Source organism: Mustela nivalis (genome assembly GCF_964662115.1).
Source record: "Mustela nivalis genome assembly, chromosome: 11".
Classification (NCBI taxonomy): Eukaryota; Metazoa; Chordata; class Mammalia; order Carnivora; family Mustelidae; genus Mustela; species Mustela nivalis.
Genome location: NC_139030.1, coordinates 93,831,517 through 93,851,058, shown reverse-complemented (window position 1 = coordinate 93,851,058; position 19,542 = coordinate 93,831,517). Strand labels below are relative to the sequence as shown.

The 19,542-nt window shown below is 34.8% G+C and overlaps 1 protein-coding gene across 16 annotated transcripts in view; it reads left to right on the top strand.

Moving 5' to 3' along the window:
• UNC80 (unc-80 homolog, NALCN channel complex subunit) overlaps positions 1-19,542 on the top strand; it is a 228,264-nt gene that overhangs the window by 93,941 nt on the left and 114,781 nt on the right. For 10 of the 16 annotated variants that reach the window (XM_082691601.1, XM_082691598.1, XM_082691597.1 and 7 more), the window contains exons 23-25: positions 10,305-10,517; positions 13,832-14,003; positions 16,806-16,939. In XM_082691601.1, coding sequence (XP_082547727.1) covers positions 10,305-10,517; positions 13,832-14,003; positions 16,806-16,939 — 519 coding nt within the window. The remainder of the gene's footprint in view (positions 1-10,304; positions 10,518-13,831; positions 14,004-16,805; positions 16,940-19,542) is intronic. The other 6 variants (XM_082691602.1, XM_082691599.1, XM_082691594.1 and 3 more) reach the window with 1 other exon arrangement.

The following is a 19,542-nucleotide window of genomic DNA, read 5'->3' as shown; positions in this document are numbered from 1 at the left end:
TCAAATTATTCACTTGATGCTAGTGGTATTTCTATATTATTGATTTTTTTTTTTTTTTTTTTTTTTTTTTTAAGATCCTAACTATGGGGATGCCTGGGTAGCTCAGTCATTTGGGCATCTGCCTTTACCTCAGGTCATGATTCCAAAGACCAGGGTTCAAGTTCCGTGTTGGGTTCTTTTCTCAGCAGGGAGCCTGAGTCTCCTTCTGCCTGCTGCTCCCCCTGCTTGTGCTCTCTCTCTGTGATAAATAAATAAAATCTTTAAAAAAAAAAAAGGGTCCTAACTATGAAATGTGGCACAAAAGTAATCTATTTCATAAATTCATTGAGTTTAAGGGGAAAAAATTATCACATATCCACCACTACCATAAAGAATAGGACATTTCCACTTTCTTTAAAGTCCCCTGAATTCCCTTCCCTAACGGCATGTCCACTACCCCCTACAAGACACTGCTCTCTTGAACTTTGTTTTAATCTTTCTTGTGCTTTATTTTATCACATGAGCTTTTATTCCTATGAAATATATTGGGTTTTTTTTGCTTTGTTTGCCTGGTTTTGAAATTCATTTACGTTAAATCATGCTATCCTCTTTTTGCACCACATTAAGTTTGAGTTCATCTTTGTTGATGCTTTTAGCATTAATGTATTGATTTTCACTAATGAATGATATTTGTTTTTGATTATGTCACGGTTTATATATCCATTCTGTTAGGTGGACGTTTTTATTTTCTCCAAATTTTGGCTATTTTGTACAGTGCCTTCATGAGTATTACTGCTTATGGGCCTTGATTCACAGTTTTCTAAATACACCTAGGGGTGGAATTAGTGAGTCATAATTTTATTCTATGATGCCACAGTGTGTTTCCTAATAATTGCAACAATTATTGGCACCAACGCTGTAATAAAAACTCCTATTGCTCTGTGTTCTTGTCAGTGTTTGTATTATCCAACATTTTAATTTTTAACAATCTGGTGAATTAAAGTAAAAACACTTTATATTTCAACCTAAAGTCTGAAATGTCTTTTCATGGGTCTGGTTACCTTTCATGTTTCACTTTGGGAAATGATCGCTTAATGCCTTTTGTTTATCTTTTTATTGGAGGATTATCTAACTTTGTATTGATAATTTTAAAAGAGAGTATAGATGTCAGTAAGAATCCATTTTCTGTTTTTATGTGGTATTATTTCCCACTTTCTGGCTTATTTTTATTTTATTCCTTATACTAAATCTTAGTGAAGAGAAAATTTTAGTTTGACCCATTAAGATTTTCTTTATGGCTAGCTTTTTTATTTTTTTTAAACAACTTTTTAAAGAAATCTTTAGGTAATAAATATATTCTTATATTTTCTTCTAAAAGTTTTAATTTACATTTCATACTGAAGTCTTTATCTAAAACTTACTGTGTGATTGCTGTAAGAAATTGTTTTCTTTCGTTTTTTTCCCCACATAGAAAATAGTGATCTTAGCATAATGTTACTAGTTCATACTTTATTCTCTCATGTGTAGATAATTCATTTCATTCATTGTATTATCTTTATCATGTGTCAGGTTTCCATACATGCATGAGTGCAATTCTGAGGGGTTTTTTTGTTTGGTTTGGTTTGTTTCCTGTTCCATTCCCCTTCTACCCGGAGTCAAACTACTCTGTTTAATAGCTAGAACTTCTAGCATCACCCAAGTTATTCATGGCTCTTTGCTCTTTCAGGCAAATTTTATAGTTATGTTGTCAGGTTTCATGAAAATTTTTTTTTCTTGGAATTATATTGAGTCCATTGATAAATTTAGAGATAATTGAAATTCAGTTCTGAATTGATTAGTCAAAAGTTCTAGTTTTTGAGTTAGCCTAAGTAATTTTAATTTTTTTAATAATTTGTCAACTTCACCTACATTTTCATGTTTGTTGGCAAAAAAAAATATCATAACATTTTCTTCTTAGTTCTTAATTTTGGCAGTATCTGTAGCTATTTTATCTGTTTTTATTCCTCGAATTGTGAGAGTTTTTTCTTTTTAGCTTGTCAGAAATTTGTCAATTTTATTAGTCTTTTTTCATGACCTTGTTGAGTCTGTTTTATCTTCATTCTCAAATTCTTTAATTTCTGTTCTTATTTTTATTTTCTTCTCTTACTTCGAATTCATTGGTTTATTCTTTAGCTTATTGATTGATTGCTTATCTTGTAATTTTATATTTTCTTTTCAAAATTGGCATTTAGCTATTAATTTCCCTCTAAATACTGCTTTAAGTACATACTCTAAATTCTGATAAACTGTATTTTTTATTTTGTTAATTTATTTAAAAATCATTTTTAATTTCCTTAATTATTTCTTTTTGACCCATAGGCTATTTACTTGTATATGTGTGTGTTTCAATTTGTAAATTCCAAGTTTTTGTTAGGCACCTATTTGTTACTGATTCGTTACTCCATTTTTACTGATTCTTTGGAATTAATTTAGACTTGTTTTATGAACTAGAACATTATCAATTTTCATAAATGTCCCCTTTGTGGTTAAAAAGAATGTGTAGTCTCCAATAATTGGGTACTGCATTTTGTATTAAAAATCTCATTCTTATTTACTTCTTACTGCTTTATCTGTTGATTACTAAGTTGTGTTTAAATTTTCACTCTGGGGGCGCCTGGGTGGCTCAGTGGGTTAAACCGCTGCCTTCGGCTCAGGTCATGATCTCAGGGTCCTGGGATCGAGTCCCGCATCGGGCTCTCTGCTCAGCAGGAAGCCTGCTTCCTCCTCCTCTCTCTCTCTGCCTCTCTGCCTACTTGTGATCTCTCTCTGTCAAATAAATAAATAAATAAATCTTTAAAAAAAATTATAAAATTATAAATTTTCACTCTGATGGCAAATTTTGTCAAATTTATACTTGTAGTTCTGACAATTTTTATTTATTTAGCAGCAGTTTAGAAGTGTGACAGATATCTGGTGCTATGAACATTTTATTATTATCTGGTGACCCAGATTATTTCTAGTAATGCTTTTTACTTTAAGATAGATTTTCTCTGATACTAGTACAGCTGAAACCATTTTAATTATGTTTAACATTTGCTTGGTATGTCTTTTTTGGCTGATCTTTTATTTTTAATTTTTCTATATCTTTGTGTTTTAGGTATATCTTTCATAAAAAACAGATATTTGAATTTTTTATACCACTTTAACAACTTTTTCCTCTGGGAAATTTAGTACATTTGCACAGATTGTGATTGATGATATAGATTCACTTCCTTTTTTTTTTTTTGCTTATTTATCACTTCTTTTCATTATTTGATTGCGTGCCTGTTCTTGTTTCTATTCCATGTCCTTTTTTAGATTGTGTTGGATTTAGTTTTATTTCTATTGATTTGGTTTAGCTTTGTGTTATTTATTTTCCTTCACTAGCTTACAAATCATTCTCTCTTAATACTTTTACGTACTTAAATTTAAATGAAGTCTAAAATTAATATATTTATTCTTATCTCAAACAGTAAAATACTGTAGAAGATTTTAACCACAACTATTGTTTGAGATTTAGTTCTATGTTGTTTTTGTTTTAACACTGACAAAGTAAACATTATTTTTGTTGAATTTGAGGAAAATTATTTTTAAATTTACCCAAAAGCTTAGCATATTCTCTGCTCACCATTTCTCCTTCCATCTCTTACATTCCTCCTAAGTTCTACCCTTTTGAAGGAGACCTTTTAGAAGTTTCTTTAGTGATGATCATTTGGAAGGAAGTAGTTCTCTCAGCTAATTTACTTGAAAATGTCTTTACTTTGGTCTCATTCTTGAAAGATACTTTTGCTGGAATTATAATTATAGGCTAAAATTTTCTTTCTGTACTTCAAAGGTATTGTCCCATTCTCTTCTGGCTTAATTAACATTGTATTATGTATAGGAATATACATAATATAATCTGCCACCCCCCTCCTATTGCCTTTAATATCTTCTCTTTTGATATTTTGCAGTTTCACTGAGATTTTACTAACATATTTTTCCTAGTTGAGGTTCATAAAGTCCCTGAATCATGTAATTGACATATTATGTCTATTCTGGAAATATTTTAACTATTATCTCTTCCAAGATTGTCTTTCACATTTTATCTAATCCTTACTTCTATAAATTGAAAAGGTCTATGATAGGTATTACCAGTTTATCCTCTGTTTTTGATAACTTCTCTTTCATAATTTTTATTTCTTTGTTTCTCTTTCTTTCTTTCTTTCTTTTGTTTCTTTCTTTGTTTCTCTATACCCTGAGTAAGTTTCTGAGATATCTCTTCCATTTAACTTTGTCTAATCCCTCAGTCTTTAACTATGAGTAATTTTGCTTACTGGGGGACATTTGACAATGTCTGGTGGAATTTTTCATTGTCACAGCCTGATGATTGCTACTAGAATCTCCTGAGTAGATACCAAAAATCCTGATAAACATCTCATAATACATAGTGCACCCTTCATAAAAAGGGAATTATCTTGGCTCAAATGGTCAGTAGTGCTGAAGTTGAGGGAAAAAAAGTTATTTAATCTGTTTTTTTAAATTAAATTTTATTTTTTCCAGTGTTCCAAAATTCATTGTTTATGCACCATTAATCTGTGTTTTAATCTATACACTGTGTTTGAAATTTCAAATACTACTTTTTACTTATAGGATTTTATTTTATTCTTGTTTTAAAAGTGCCTGCTCAATTTTGATAACTTAATTCATCATACTTAGATCATTCATACAATATCCACATTAATCTTTTTTTTACATTAATCTTCAAATGTATTCGATACATTAGAATTCTAATAATTGCTCTTTTTGTGGGTTTGATTCTATACTTTTTGTTTCTTCTTTTACTCATGGTGAATTTTTTAAATGTATTTTTTATGTGCACTTAACTTCTCAGGTCTTAAGGAATTCCTTAAGATCTGTGTTAAACGCAGTGTTATTTACTGGACCAGCAATATCATCATCATCTGTGAGCATGTTTGAAATGCACATTTTCAGACCCTCAACAGATCTACTGAATCAGAATCTCTGTAGTGAGAACAAAAAATATATATTTTTTTATATATTCAAAAGTGACTCTAATGCACATTCAAGTTTGGAGATTTGAGAAGTACTGCTTTAAAGTATTCCTCCAGAGAGGATTTCCATTTCCCTTCTCAGGTATCTGGAAACCTAAGACCATTTTTTAAACTCTTTTTGGTGATCAAGGAGCATGGAAATAGTGTCCAGTCTAGTCCAAACTTATACAAGAATGTGAGATTTTGACTAAGAGTTCTTATGAAAGAATTTTTTTTTTTTAAACTTCTGTTTTACCCAGAACCAAACCTAGTCAGGCAAGCCTACTTCTATGAGTAGATCGTTTTCCTATTCATCCATTGAAGGTGGCTCCCACCTGGGATCTGGACTTTACATAGGGGTAAATGAACTGACCTCCCCCTCTGCTTGGACCAGAAATTTAACTCATGGCCCATCAAAAACATAGTCTGGCCTCTCCATAGTCAATAGAAACCCTCAAGGTAATTATTCTTATGCTAGCTCACACCTGTCTCTCTTCTCCGCCCAGAATTACACTTTCTTGTAGTTTCTTCTCTCCAGTAGTCTATTATCTCAAGTTAGAAACAAAAGCAAAAACAAGATGAAGAAGTGAGGGGATATTTTATCCAGAATTTTTAGATGTCTAAACCAAAAGAAGTTTGTCTTTACACCTAATCCATCATATTGTCAGAAACAGAGGACTTCATTTGGTTTTTATAATATTTACCCAAAATATTAATGTGATCTGTGTAACTGTTAAAATGGCAAGTCATCTAGACCATGTCCTAAAAAATAATACCTGCCTATAGCCTTACAACTGAATGATATCGGTTGCCCGCAGCTACTGTGGGAATGAGCAAGGGCAGAGGCAGCCCGTCAGTTACTTAATGATCTCAGTCAGGCAGAGAATTCAATACAGGCTAAGTAATAAATACTGACTCACAAGCACATGCCCTCTAGCAAATGAGCTTCCATTGTATACTAGGATCCATAATAACTGCCTAGTCCCACTAGTTTTAAACAAGTAGGTATCTTGCACCAGCAAGAGCTTTAGATTTTATGGTAAGGCAATAAAAATATTATGTAATTCCCCAGGGGCCAACATAAAATATTCAGTCTTTTAAAATAGTTAGTTCCTGTCCAGTGTTTTTATATGAGTTTTCAGAATCAGGGCTTCTTCTCACATAATAAGTTAAGATATAGTCCTTCAGGGAAAGGAATATATTACAATTATAACCTTCAATTAACCATCGTATCTTGGTAACAATATTTTCTAAGTCCCCAGGCAAAATAAAGCACAGCTGTTTGAATTAGTGTTCCAATTCTTTCCTTCACTTTCATAAAGGAAGCATTCAATATACATAATGATCTGATAAAAATGCAGGAAAAAGTGACAAAGAAAGTCAAGGAAAAGTAGCCAGCACTTGAAGTTTTCTCGCTGTAGAATGTTAGAGAAAACCATGCTGCGGAATGACATTCTTAGGACATTTTGTAACTTTAACTGAACAGCTCTGTAGGCATTATAGAGAAGACCTTATGTAAGAGCAAACCATATGAAATTGTTAGTATTCAACTATTTTTTACTTTCAAGCTTACAAATTCCATATGATCTAACCTCATATTTTAGGTCAATCAAATCATCCCAGTTAAAATTGATTCTTGCTTGTCTAAAACTGTGAAGTTGTGTTATAACTGAATTGAAGCCTCACAGGGCATTATGGAACATAAAAAGGTGATCTTACAGACATGCTAATAAGAAAAAAATTTAAATATGCCTACTTTTCCTTCAGGACCACTAGTAAAAATTCTCTGTGGTATACCAATGGTATCAAATTTTGTTTAGATGTTCGCTTTTGACTATGCTCTGATACTCTGTGGTTCTTTTCATCCATGCAGCGTTCTTCTGATTCATTTTTCTCCATTTGTGCTGTTTTTCTCTGTGATGTGAATCCATCCTTATCCATTCTGTCATGTCTCCATTTTTTGCTGCTTCTTCAGATTGTGCTGAGTTATAAGAGGTAAGCTCCATCAAAAGAGGAAAAATTGACTCTTCTTTGTGTCCAGGAAGACTCTGTTGTCCAAGGTATTCAATAAAACTGCCCCTAAGAATCAATACTTTCTAAACTATACTTTGAAAGGAATTTATAAAGGAAATAGTTCCCCATAGCCACATTTACACTAGAATGCCTTGAATGCTCTTCATACACAGTGTGATGTCTGTACTTACTGCTAAGTGTCTTCTACGAGGATGCACAGTAGAGTTCTTGGTTTTGTAAAGTCCTCAACAACTCCCTCCACTGTCTGTACAGTACAATATACTGTAATACCCCCCAGAAAGTACTAGTATTCAGTGCCATCTTGACTATAGGGTTTCAAGCCTGTTTTCATCTACCAGGTTCATGAGGATTATGATTATAAGGCAATATTTGAGTTACTCTATGTCCCTTAATGCAGAAAGCGACATTTCCAAAAGCTACCTGGTTTTACAATTTACATGGATCAAATTCGGCAGGTAATAATCACCCCTCCCTTTAAGATTGTGCTGCCTCAGGTAATGGGAATTATTTCCATATTGATCTCAATTTCATTTCCAAATTTTAGGATTTCCTAGGGTCAGTAACTGGTGTAATATCTGAGTTTTATTATAACTTGCCTTGAAAAACAGAAAATCAAAATTGCTTTTCATTCAAAATGCCCTGACCTTCCTAAGCAACTAAAACCATTTTTTTTTTTTTTTTTCTGAAGAAGGCTAACCAATCTACATAGGAAAACTCACAAAGCACAATTTGGATTTCTCATTCATCTATTGTCATCTAAAGTTAATGGCAATAAAAAGGTCCTCTGCCTCATACATTTGTGTGGGTTAAGTTTTGCCCTTGATAATCTTGTGGGATCCAGAGTATATGACATAATGCTACCTCAGCAGTAATTCTGTTGTCCTGACATTAAAGCAATGAATCCCATTGCTTTGTATTGGGAATGTGTCAAACCGTGATGGGCTAAGAATAAATTCCCATTGCTCACCTTGCCCTCCAGACTGCCATATGTTTTCAGAGACAGATGTTCAAACATTTTCCAGACACAGATTAGCATATCTGAAATGTTTAATAAAATAAATATTTAATTCAGGAGAAGAGTGTAGGCATTTAATCTGTATGTTATGGTATCACAATATTGATAGGTTTGATGAAGAAGTCATTTTACCCTCCGCAGTCCAAGTCTTTCTATTCCCGTGACCTGCTTCCAAATCTTAGCACCAATGCAGGGGTTGATAGATTCTCATCATTAGTGTCCATTTTTATGAAAGATAGGTTCTCACCATTAGCATTCATCTTGTATTCTGCCTTTTCACATAGGTTAACTTTGTAAATAGTAGCAATACATCACATGTTTTGTGAAGTTAAGTTCCTACATAAATATATCTCATTGGAATTCTTGATGGCTTCCTTTAAGTTGTGGACAATGAGAAAATGCTTAAAGGGCTAACTTACTTGAATCATTCAGTGTGCTTGAGATACTGTGGTACTCAAAGTATGAAATAATCAACTCTGCCTGAGAGAAAAGAGATTAAGAAAGGCTTCTTAGAGGAGGTATCTTATTCCTAAAAGTGGAAATTTGCCATATGGGAAAGGGGTTTAACATCTCCCACAAATGATGGAAAGAACATATGAAAAGGTGTAAGATGTCATATTTGGGTGACTATAACCAGTTTGATGTAGTTAGATCATAAGTACTTGATAGAGGGATAGAAAGGGAGATGAATCAGATAACAAAGGCTGAGTATCTTTATTCATGTTATTATTGATGTAGATGGACCCTATAATAAATTTTAAATAGGAAAATGATGTGATCATATAGTAACATTACATGACATTAATGCCCCATTTTTAAACAACAACTTTCTACATGCCTTCTAGAAATCATCTTTTGCCAAGGTTTAGATGTATATTAAGACAATACAGAAACTGAATAGGAACTAGCATAGATTTGGGCATTAGAGAGACCTGGTATTGAATCCTCCAGTCACCTCTTCCCTGCTGTTTGATGGTAGAAAAATTATATCTCATTTTTTAAAAACATTGAAATGAAGATATTATTTCTAGACCAGAGATTTGTTATTATAATTAAGAATTACAACTCATAAAAACTAACTGGCATGTAATTGATATTCTCTATATATTAGCCCCTAGTTTAACATTGTAGATCAAGGCATTAAAAATATTGTTGTTTGAAGTTATGGAAAATGTTTCAATTTGAAAACCTGTGGTTACTAATCAACATATGATTATTGCGTAACTCTGAGGTGATGCCTAATGTTGTGATGTATTTTTTTAAAGCAGGCACAAGTTAAAATACACATTATTTGTTGATGTGTATATTTTTTTATGACCTGTTGACCTTCCAGAGAAACTTCATGCTCCTTCCCTAATTTATTTATCTATTTAGCTTGTAAAGACTTCAGTAGGTAGCTGATACTTACCAGTTTCTGGGTATCAACTAAAAGCTGTTTCTTTTTTTTTTTTTTTTTTCAAATACAAATCTTGACATGACATCGTCTTGACATGACAAGATGGAACCATATTCCTATTTTGCTGAAGAAATGTTTTTAATTGATAAATGCATTTATCAATTAAATAATTTTCTCTTTGTCAAACATTTTCAATTGAAACCATGCCTATTTAAGCAGAAATTGATCTGTTATTCACGACAAAGGAGAAAAAGGACTAACTCAACAAACTCTAATAAGTACTTCCTTTTCTTACTAGCCAAAATGTGCAGAAACAGCAGAAACAGAAAGAGTACTTCTTTGGAACATGTGGATGGTCATAAATAACAGCTTATTCTTGGAACAAAAACACTATTGACTCCCTTGATTAGCATAAGACTAATTCTAGAAATTGAATATTTGTTTGCTTCAGGTTAAAATTTTAGGTTTAAGAACAGTTTCATATTGAAAAATTCTTTGAAAATTATCTTGCTCTCACATTCAAATCCCAGCTGCCTCTTAACTATGCAAAGATAGAGTCATGAAATTACTTGAGATTCTTCAAAAGGGGAAAACTAAACACAGAAATCTACTTAAAATATCTAATTCTTCCATATCCTAATTTGCCTTTAAGGATTCATTTTCCAGAATTCCCACTACCATTAACCATGATAATACTATCCTGGGAAATATTGCTAACCTAAATCAAGATATGGAGAATAAGAGAAACTAAGAGTACATAGTAATTCCATGAAGGTCAGCCTATTTTTCATTAATCCCACATCATTCTTTCCTTAATAACCATCCTCAGGAAGCTCCTGTGGTAGCCAGAGCAGCTCTGTTCCTGGAATGTGCCCGGTTTGTTCACCGCTGTAACCGTGGCAACTGGCCAGAGTGGATGAAAGGGCATCATGTGAATATCACCAAGAAAGGCCTTTCCAGGGGCCGCTCTCCCATCGTGGGCAACAAACGGAACCAGAAGCTGCAGTGGAATGCTGCCAAGCTCTTCTACCAATGGGGAGACGTGAGCTTTTGATTTTCTTATCTAAATGTTGGGGTACTTGAGTGAAGTGAAAAAGTTCTGTGTTTATGTTGTTTGGGAGACAATTTATTAAGTGTCTGTTATGTACCAGGCGCTGAACAAAACATCTTAAAGGAAAATAAACTTTAATTCATTTTATCTTCCCAGTAAATCTATGAAGTTAGACATTATCTCCTCTTTTTCCTTGGTCCTCTGTCTCCTCACCGCCCCCCTCCATAAATGTAGACATTCCCAGAATTTGTTATAATTTTTTTGTGCATAACCTCCTCCAGGACTACATTTATTCCTGTGTTTTCAACTGTAACATGTATTCCAGTGGCACAGACTTCTCTATCCATAGCACCATTCAGATCCCAGGGCAACACTGCCAACTGCACTCCGGAGGTAGTCACTTAATACCCTGAAACACAATCTGACCAAAGCAAAACTCTTCTTCCCATATAAACACACCCCCATCTGCAAGCCTTCCTGAACTTTCTATTCTTACAAATGGTACCAGCATTCTCAAAGACGATAGCCTTTGAACATATTCCAACCTTCCTTCCCTTACTGATTCCACCTCTTCTATGTTACCAAGGTCCTATTAGGTCATATTTTTATTCCTTCTCATCTGGATGACTAAGATATTTTCCTATTTGGTCTCCTTCCCACAGTCTCCCCTCATCTGACCCATCCTACACACTGTCAGTGAAATGATCTCCATATGGCAGAGCCCATCTAAAAGCAGAACGTTCATACTTATCTCCTGGCTTCCAGATTTGCCCCCTCTAATTCATTCTCCAAGCTGCGCTCACAGTGATTAGACTAAAATGCAAATCAGATGGTGTTTCTTACCCACTTATAATGCTTCAGTGGCTCTCCTTTTCCCTTGGGATAAAACCCAAATTGCTTAGTCTGGCATCACTGCTCTCTCTTAGTATTCAAAACATACCAAGCTTATGGATGATGAAGTCAAATGAGCTAATATATCTAAAAGACCATTAATCTCAATCCTTTGTGTCTAAGAAGTATTCAATGATAATAAGTTATTACATTAATTTTTGAAAGGTTACATGGTTCGGGCATTTCTAGGCAGTTATCACTGAGTCTCTTGAATGAGTAAGTGTTCTCCCTCATGCACACATTACCTTTCATCCTGCTTTAGAATACGAAATGAAGTTTAGCTTCAAGAACTGTGAGATCTAGTCCCAGTCTACCTTGTCAGCCTTCGGGCACTTGATTTCCTGTCACGAAATTGTGCTTGCACCAAGTGGCTCACTTGTCAGTCTCTGGACATGTCAGTGCACTTCCTTGATGGATCTTTTGGAACTCTCCATCTGGATTGTTCACTTCTCCCCTTCACCGTTAGCCAAAGTTAGCCATTAGCTCCAATAACCTTTAGCCAATTCTTCAAAATCTACTGCAAAGAGACACTCTGTGATTTCCTGAACCGAATCTAATCTGTCCATCTTCTGAACTATTGAGAGTGCTTTTCATCTCTTTTGATATTTAATGTGTTAATTTGATGTGTTGTTGCCTCCCCCAAGAGATTGTAAGCTCCTTGAGGGGAAGAGCAAAACGCAGACACGCTGCATTCGAATCTCAGATCACAGTTTGCTGAGCCACCTTGAGCAAGACTTTCTCTAACCTTCCCAGTTGCCAAACAGTGAAACTTCTAAATGAAGGTTTATAATCTACTAGGGCACAGGAAGCAAAGATACTGATGTACTGTAACAACTTATTCAACTCTGTTTTATTTAATACCTAACACATGACTTCACTTAATAAAGATTTGATGAATGAAGAAAGGAACAAACATCGTCAAGACTTTTTTTTTAGCCTTGGAAGAGACATAGAGCTCTAAATTATTATTCAGACATTTAGTATTATCCAAGACAAGTTTATTTTCTGAGCAACCCTTTAAGCTTTATGAACTGTGGCTTTAAATTAAATTGCTCAGTGTCATTATCCTAGAATGATTCATGCAGATTTTTTCCCCTTTGAATCTCACTATTAAGTTTATTGGCTCCACTCCAGATTCCTAATTGCGTATCTCCTTCTTTAGAGAAGATCTCCAAAATAGTAGCATTAGGACAAAGTATTTTTGTTGAAGTAGTAGTTTTTGTTTTTATGTTTTCTTTCATTTGTTTAAAACTCCTCAGGTTAGTGGTTGAATTTTTAGGAAGTCATGATATCTTTTTCACACTGCTTTCTTTCTCTTTGATAGAGTTTTTATTACTTACCACTTAATTTCAGAGTTTAAGGAGAACTTTTTGCTTCCAGATAGCCAAGACATTCAAACAAATTGTGTTTTCATTTGAAGGCATATCTTTGTCAGTTTATAATAGAAAGTCTAATTTCATGCATGCCCAGTTCTAGAAACTTCTCTAAATATTTGAAAGAAGTAATACAGGAATGAAGAAGGAAATTAGCTGGAACTTTGTTCTTACTAATGCACAGAGTAACCAAGCTCTCAAACCCCAAGTTCAGTTTTCATTTTAACTTTTGACTCTCCTTTCTAAGCACATGTCTCTTCCTGTCTTGCACACAGTATATAAAAGAATCAGAAAGAGGTGGTATATTTTGTCTCTTTCTGGAAAATTCCTTTCAGTAAATCAGACAGTAGTGCACGATGATTCAGAAGAACAGATAGCAAGTATTGGTTCTATGTTGATGTTGGATACTTTACCAAAGGAATAGTTAGTGTTTCTTACTAGTACATAAAGTATCATAGAGTGAGGGAACAAAGTCTATTTAAAAAAAAAAAAAACCATTAATTGTGTATCTAATGGCAGATGTAAACTGCTGTACTAGAATTCATGTCAACTTCCGACTCATTAGCATGGCAGTGAGATTCTCATAAAACAGCATAATCAGAAACACTCTGAGGAACTGTGAGTTCTTGTTTTTGTTTTTAACTATAACAAAATCCTCTATTAAAAACATCTGCATATTCCCTTATAGGAGACCTATAAAACAAATGACCTTCAAGTAAGTGGAAATAGTTTCCCCCCAAAATTTGTATGAGAACACAAAGGTATTGTTCAGGTTCCTACAAGTCTTTAAATGACCTTGGAGATGAAGATGACATCAATGCCATCCACCTCTGCGTTTCCACGTAGGGAAACATGGTGGCAATACCACCATGGCGCATCGAGGAGGCTTTTGCTGTATGTTTAAGTATCAGTTTCTTGGTTTCATGTGTCCTAGTAGTTTATACATTCCCCATTACAGTTGCTTATTACCTCTGTAATGTATGAGCCTAGTTTGCAGTCTGACATACTTGGTGCTATTTTTTTTTTTTCTTCCCATGGCAGGCGATTGGTGTCCGGCTGAATGAGCTGTGCCATGGGGAAAGTGAGAGCCCCGCCAACCTGCTGGGTCTCATTTATGATGAGGAGACCAAGAGGAGACTGAGAAAGGAGGATGAGGAGGAAGACTTTTTAGATGACAGTAAGGCGACTCCCTTTACTACAAGAACCCCTGCTTGTAAGAATCTCTGCTTTAGGAGCACTTAATATTCCTCTTTCCTCTTTCACATTCTTACCACCTTCCCATGTCTCCCCACTACACCTTTTCCCCTATTCCCTGTGCATGGATGTAATGCATGTGCATAAAGCCCCATAAAGAGAGGATGAGGACCAGAATGAGAAGACAATACACAGAGACAAGGAGTTGCAGGCGGTACGGAGCTCCATTGCCTTATAGTCTGTGACTCATACTATAATATAAAAATTAGTTTTAGACCTCTCTGAGCAAATATAACAGTAAATTACTGACCCAGCAGAGGATTAATCAGGCTTTACACTTTTTATTACTCTTGGAAATTAAAAAAAAAAAATTATACCAAGTAGACTTGAACGTGAACTGCTTCTCAGATGATTAAAATCGTGGATTGCTTAGAATAATTACTGTATTTAACATGAATTTAAAATAGTAAATAATTCAGGTGGTTAGACAGTATCTGCTGTACTGATTTGTTAAAATTAGAAGCTTGTCCCACCATAGAAGAGTAGAGACAAAGAGATTCCTGTGCATTCCTCTTCAACACCATTTTGTTCATACATGTGTTCTACACCATACAATCTTGTTGTGTATGTGTACCGCTGCCTTTTATGAACCATTCAGTTACTCCATGGTATTGGAATTAGTAATATTATTTGAGGAAGAGAGTGAGGCCTTTTTCTCTTGTCTTTCTGTAGTGATTTGAAATTCAAACTCCCTGATTATGTTAAAAACTGTTCTTAGTTAAGGGATGCCAAGCCTACTTCATCTTTCCAGCCAAGAAATGTAAAAGGATGCCTAGGGTGTAGCAGTGTGCATAATTAAATAATAATAAAAGAAAACTTTTTGCCTTCTTTTCCACTTTTATACCAAGGATTTCTTTTTTTTTTTTTTTTTTGGAGTTTTTTTTTTCTTCATCTTTTTGCCCTTTCTCAGCCTTTATCATATCAGAGCCAATTTTCTTGACTTAGCTGTTGACAAAACACCACATTCTGACATCAGTCTTCCAGCTACAAGTGAATGTTCACCCCCAAAGACTCCATCAAGTTCATAAGTTTAGAGTATCCTGGAATGCCTCTGAATTGTAGAATGGAGAATGGAATTGAGTCTGGTCCTTAGGACCACTTGAGGACTATCCAGCAAATGCAGAACCGAATAAAGGCCTACTGAAGCCATCCCCAAACTGCCCTGGATGTCCTAGGGGTCTTTCAGAACGGAGAGCAGCTGAAGCAGTGTTATATGGATACATTCTCATGGGCCAAAATGAACTTTAATTTCCATGAAACTACATAAGTATCCTTTACCAACATATTATACCTGGTACTTAAGCTATTTGATGAGAGCATGTAGGACTCATCCTTGTTCATGTTAACAATATTTCAGATGATAGTGATGAAAATGTCTGGACTAAGACCAAGTCCATTGTTTATAGGAATGACCAGAAGAGTGGATGATAACCTCGGGACAAATCCAGAAGCTTATGCTGAATATTTATTGTTAGATTGTTGTTTAAAAACTATTGGACATCCAGATAATTTCTAGTGTTATGCAGTCTCCATTGAATATAAGATTGGAATATCTGGCTTAGTTCCACTTTCCTGTCATTTCATAGCTCATCTTGCACTTAAAAAAAAATTATGGCTCAAGTAAGTATCAGTCTAGAAATTCTAGAGGAGCTGGTCTCTTTGGTCCTTAGTAAGAGGAAGTCCCTATCCATGATTTATCCCTGGAGAAAAAAAATAATGGTTTTCATGAGGAAATGATAATCAAGTATCTTCAGAAAGAACATAATTTCCACCCATTCTCAGTATAAGCCACGAAATAGATATAGATGATATAGATATAGATATAGATATCCTCTTCAATTAAGAAAACCTAATACACAGGAAATATTTTAGAAATATGTTTTGGAATGTTGATATGTAATGATATTGTGATTGCTTGATGTCTTGATTCAAAATAGATAAGTATATTCTTTCTCTTAAGAGAGGCAGAACTCAATATTGCTTTGGTCTTCTTTTCTGAATGCTGATAAGCAATCAGTGTTATTTTTGCAGGCCTAGTGATGACCTGTACCTGAGAACTAATCCTAAGAATTTTAAAAGTCTCTGGTTCACCTTGGCCATTATCTGCCTTTAGAGCAAAATCTGGGTCTATGATGGAGGCAATATTCTACTCACTCAAAGGCTGGTATTCTTCAGAGCAAAGCAGAGTATTTGCATACTTCTAGTGTAGTGTGCAACCTTCAATATGATAGGCTAACTTGAATAAAGTGTATGATAGAGGTGATCAAGTATGCCTTATCTAGGCTGCAGAAACACATCTGGGCATCACTGTCCTCAACAAAAATATCTCTCATAAAATGAACTGGTGAGATTTTTGTAGTGCCAAAGCTAGTTCACCACCCTGTACATAGTCTACATCTGATTAAATTAGCAATGTGAAAATCTTGCAAGACTGCTTTCCATTTCTGTTTCTGTTAAGAGGCTTTCTAGCTTGGTGGGCTGTGTTTTGTTCCTCTAGGAGCCTTAGGAAAATAATTTCTTTCTTACGGATTGATATTTCAATACCAGGGAACTCACTAAATTGAATTACAAAATGGAGGAAGAGGGAGGTATAGGTAATGCACAGATTGCAGTAAATGGAAGAGGTCAATTGAACGTGAATAGGTAACATTCTCATATACAATTTCATTTTGGACATGTGTAGCTTTGTCCATCAAACTGTGCCTCTCTGTATTTTTTTTATTGGTGTGTTTATTTATGAAGGAACTCTTTCATTCCATAGGTACTGTGAACCCCTCTAAATGTGGCTGTCCCTTTGCCTTGAAGATGGCAGCGTGCCAGCTTCTCCTGGAGATCACTACCTTCCTGCGAGAAACCTTTTCTTGCCTGCCCAGACCACGCACTGAGCCACTTGTGGTAAGTAAAGTATGGGTATTAACAATCTGGCTACTCAGAGAGGCCAGATAAGTGGCTAGGGTTTGAGTATCCACAGTTCCCTCAAATGCCAAATGGCCACATGTATCATAGAACTTAAAAAATTCAACCAAGGGATCTTCATATATAAAAATCTCTTTTTTTCCTCTTACAAAAACCAACAAACAAAAACAACCCTCCCAAAGAAAAATAATAACTCTGAATTTGACCTTAAAATTACTGAAGATAGCACCGCTGAGTAAAATATTAGACTGATCACTGTCAGTCATGCTAGGAATGTCTAAGACCATTTGCACCAAGAAGAGATCTTAGAGCTAGCCATCTGGGAGACACAGAGTCCATGGAAATGAAGAGTGTGCTCCAAATTGGAATTGTGAGTAGGATTCTAAAGGTGAAAACCATAAGATTACATAACTTGTTTGAAAAGGATTATGATTGGTGCTGGCACAGTTTAAACTAACTAATACAGGATTGGCTATTTAGCTAACAGGTGTTACATGATCTCTATTTTAATCCAAAGTAGAAGGATGTGTTCCAGAAGGCAGTGGAGTTGCAGTCGATAAGTGGCAATTTACAAAAGTAAGAGCTTCATGGTGTTCTGTGACGTGAGACAGGAGATGTGCCTAGGCCCTACTTCCTCAATATCCTTTGGTCTCTATTTTGAGTGACTCTCTTAGCAATGCTTACTTCCTTGTGAATCTTCTCTCATATGCCTTTAGGTTCCTTTACTCTGCAAACTATGCGGAGTTTTACGGCCAGCATTTTTTAGAAATTACTGACAGGATTTTTTTGCCATAAAAATTTAACAGCTCATAAATCCATACAGAAAGGTGCTTCCAGTAAATTTTCTCATTTAAGTTATGGGCAGAAAGACTTAAGTATTTAACATGTAAACAGCTCTGAACATATATTTTTATTCCTGCCATACTTCGTACAGGTACAAATAGGCAGAAGACTACGTACACACACGCACGCATGTACACACCCATACTTCTGCACCCATCAAGGCCTGATTTGTTTAGCAGAGTACACCAACACTCTGTAGAGGCCAGGTATCTTCACAGAGTGTGTGGGATGGGCACACCTCAGAGTTGATTTTCCTTGGCCCTTAGTTCTCTAAGAGGCACCAACTTTCCAGTGGTTCTTGCATTACAGACAACATCCAGCCAGAGCTGAGAAACCAGACAAATTCTTTTTTATTTTCCCCTTACGCAAGACTTAGACTACTCTACCAGAAAAAGTGTTACACCATCTATGCACTTCTATTTTCACCAATGTTATAGTTCACCAGCTCTCCTGCTTTTCTAACCACACTAGGCATGAACAAAGCCATACCCCAATCCCTGGGGAGAGACAAAAGAATCGGTGCTATTATCCCCGAGCACTGCCTCTACCTCTGGTTTTCCAATATTTGGAAGACTTGTTCCCTCATACTCTAAAACATAAAATGGGTATTTTCAAGTTGGAAACGCTTGTGGGTAAAATGTATGTTTTCAGGAGAAACATACAGGAATTTGGACTGTGAAACTACATTATTTGCTGTGAGAAAGGGAAGTTTCTCCTATTGTTCTTATTCCATTTTCCTATTAACCTGGGCTTTTAATTTTCTGAATGTTTCCTTTACTATTATATTGAAACTACTCTATAAAATCAGTGCAAGGCCACCACATGTGTTTAAAATCAAGTGGAATGAAATATCTGATCTTTAATAATATCTCTATTAGTGCTATTTTGTACATTCTAATTATACTGAAACCTTCATAAAAGCACTTATCTCCTTTTCATATTTCAAATTTTTATTTGATCACCATTCTGATCCATCGGGATTTAAAAAAATAAGAGTCTTAAAGTTTGATTCAGTTATTTTTGTTCTCTGTTTCAATTCTATAAAGCTAGAGTTTAATGTCCCTTATTATTACAGTAAATTTCATTTAAAAATCTATCAAAACTTTTAAAAAGTACTGTAGAACCAATAGCAGACTAGTGGAAAATGGCAAGAAATTAGGCTAAAACAGAGCCTTCAGTCATTCAGTCAAGGCGAGGGAAGTGTTCACGGCTGCATCACCTTTAACAAGGCCTTAGAGATCCTTCATTCATTACATTGGGATTTTTATTGTCCAGGGTAGGTACACATTATATTGTGATGTGACCTTTATAAAGTAAATAGGAAGCTTTTTCTCATGTTTAATCTAACTTTAGTTGATGGAGAAAAAAATAACAACCCATACACACACACCTCGAGTTATATTCAAACCTACTATAAACAGTGAGTTTAATGAAACTGTTTTACCAACACAGAACCTGTAAATTCAGCAGTTGTTCTTTAAGAAATTGTACTAAACAGTGAGTCTAACAATTTAAGCATAAATACCATCAAAATGAACTATTATAAAGTTTTAACAAAATGCTTCCTGCAAGGGTAGTTACAGATCTTGAAAACAATTTTTTTAGTTCAGTTACATTTTTAATAACAGTAAAAATAATAAATATCCTAATGTTCAAAATAATAAAAGTATAAGGTAACAAAATAATCACAGTAGAAGCTATAGATATTCTAGAATGTGTGGTTTGAGGTTGGAAGAAAA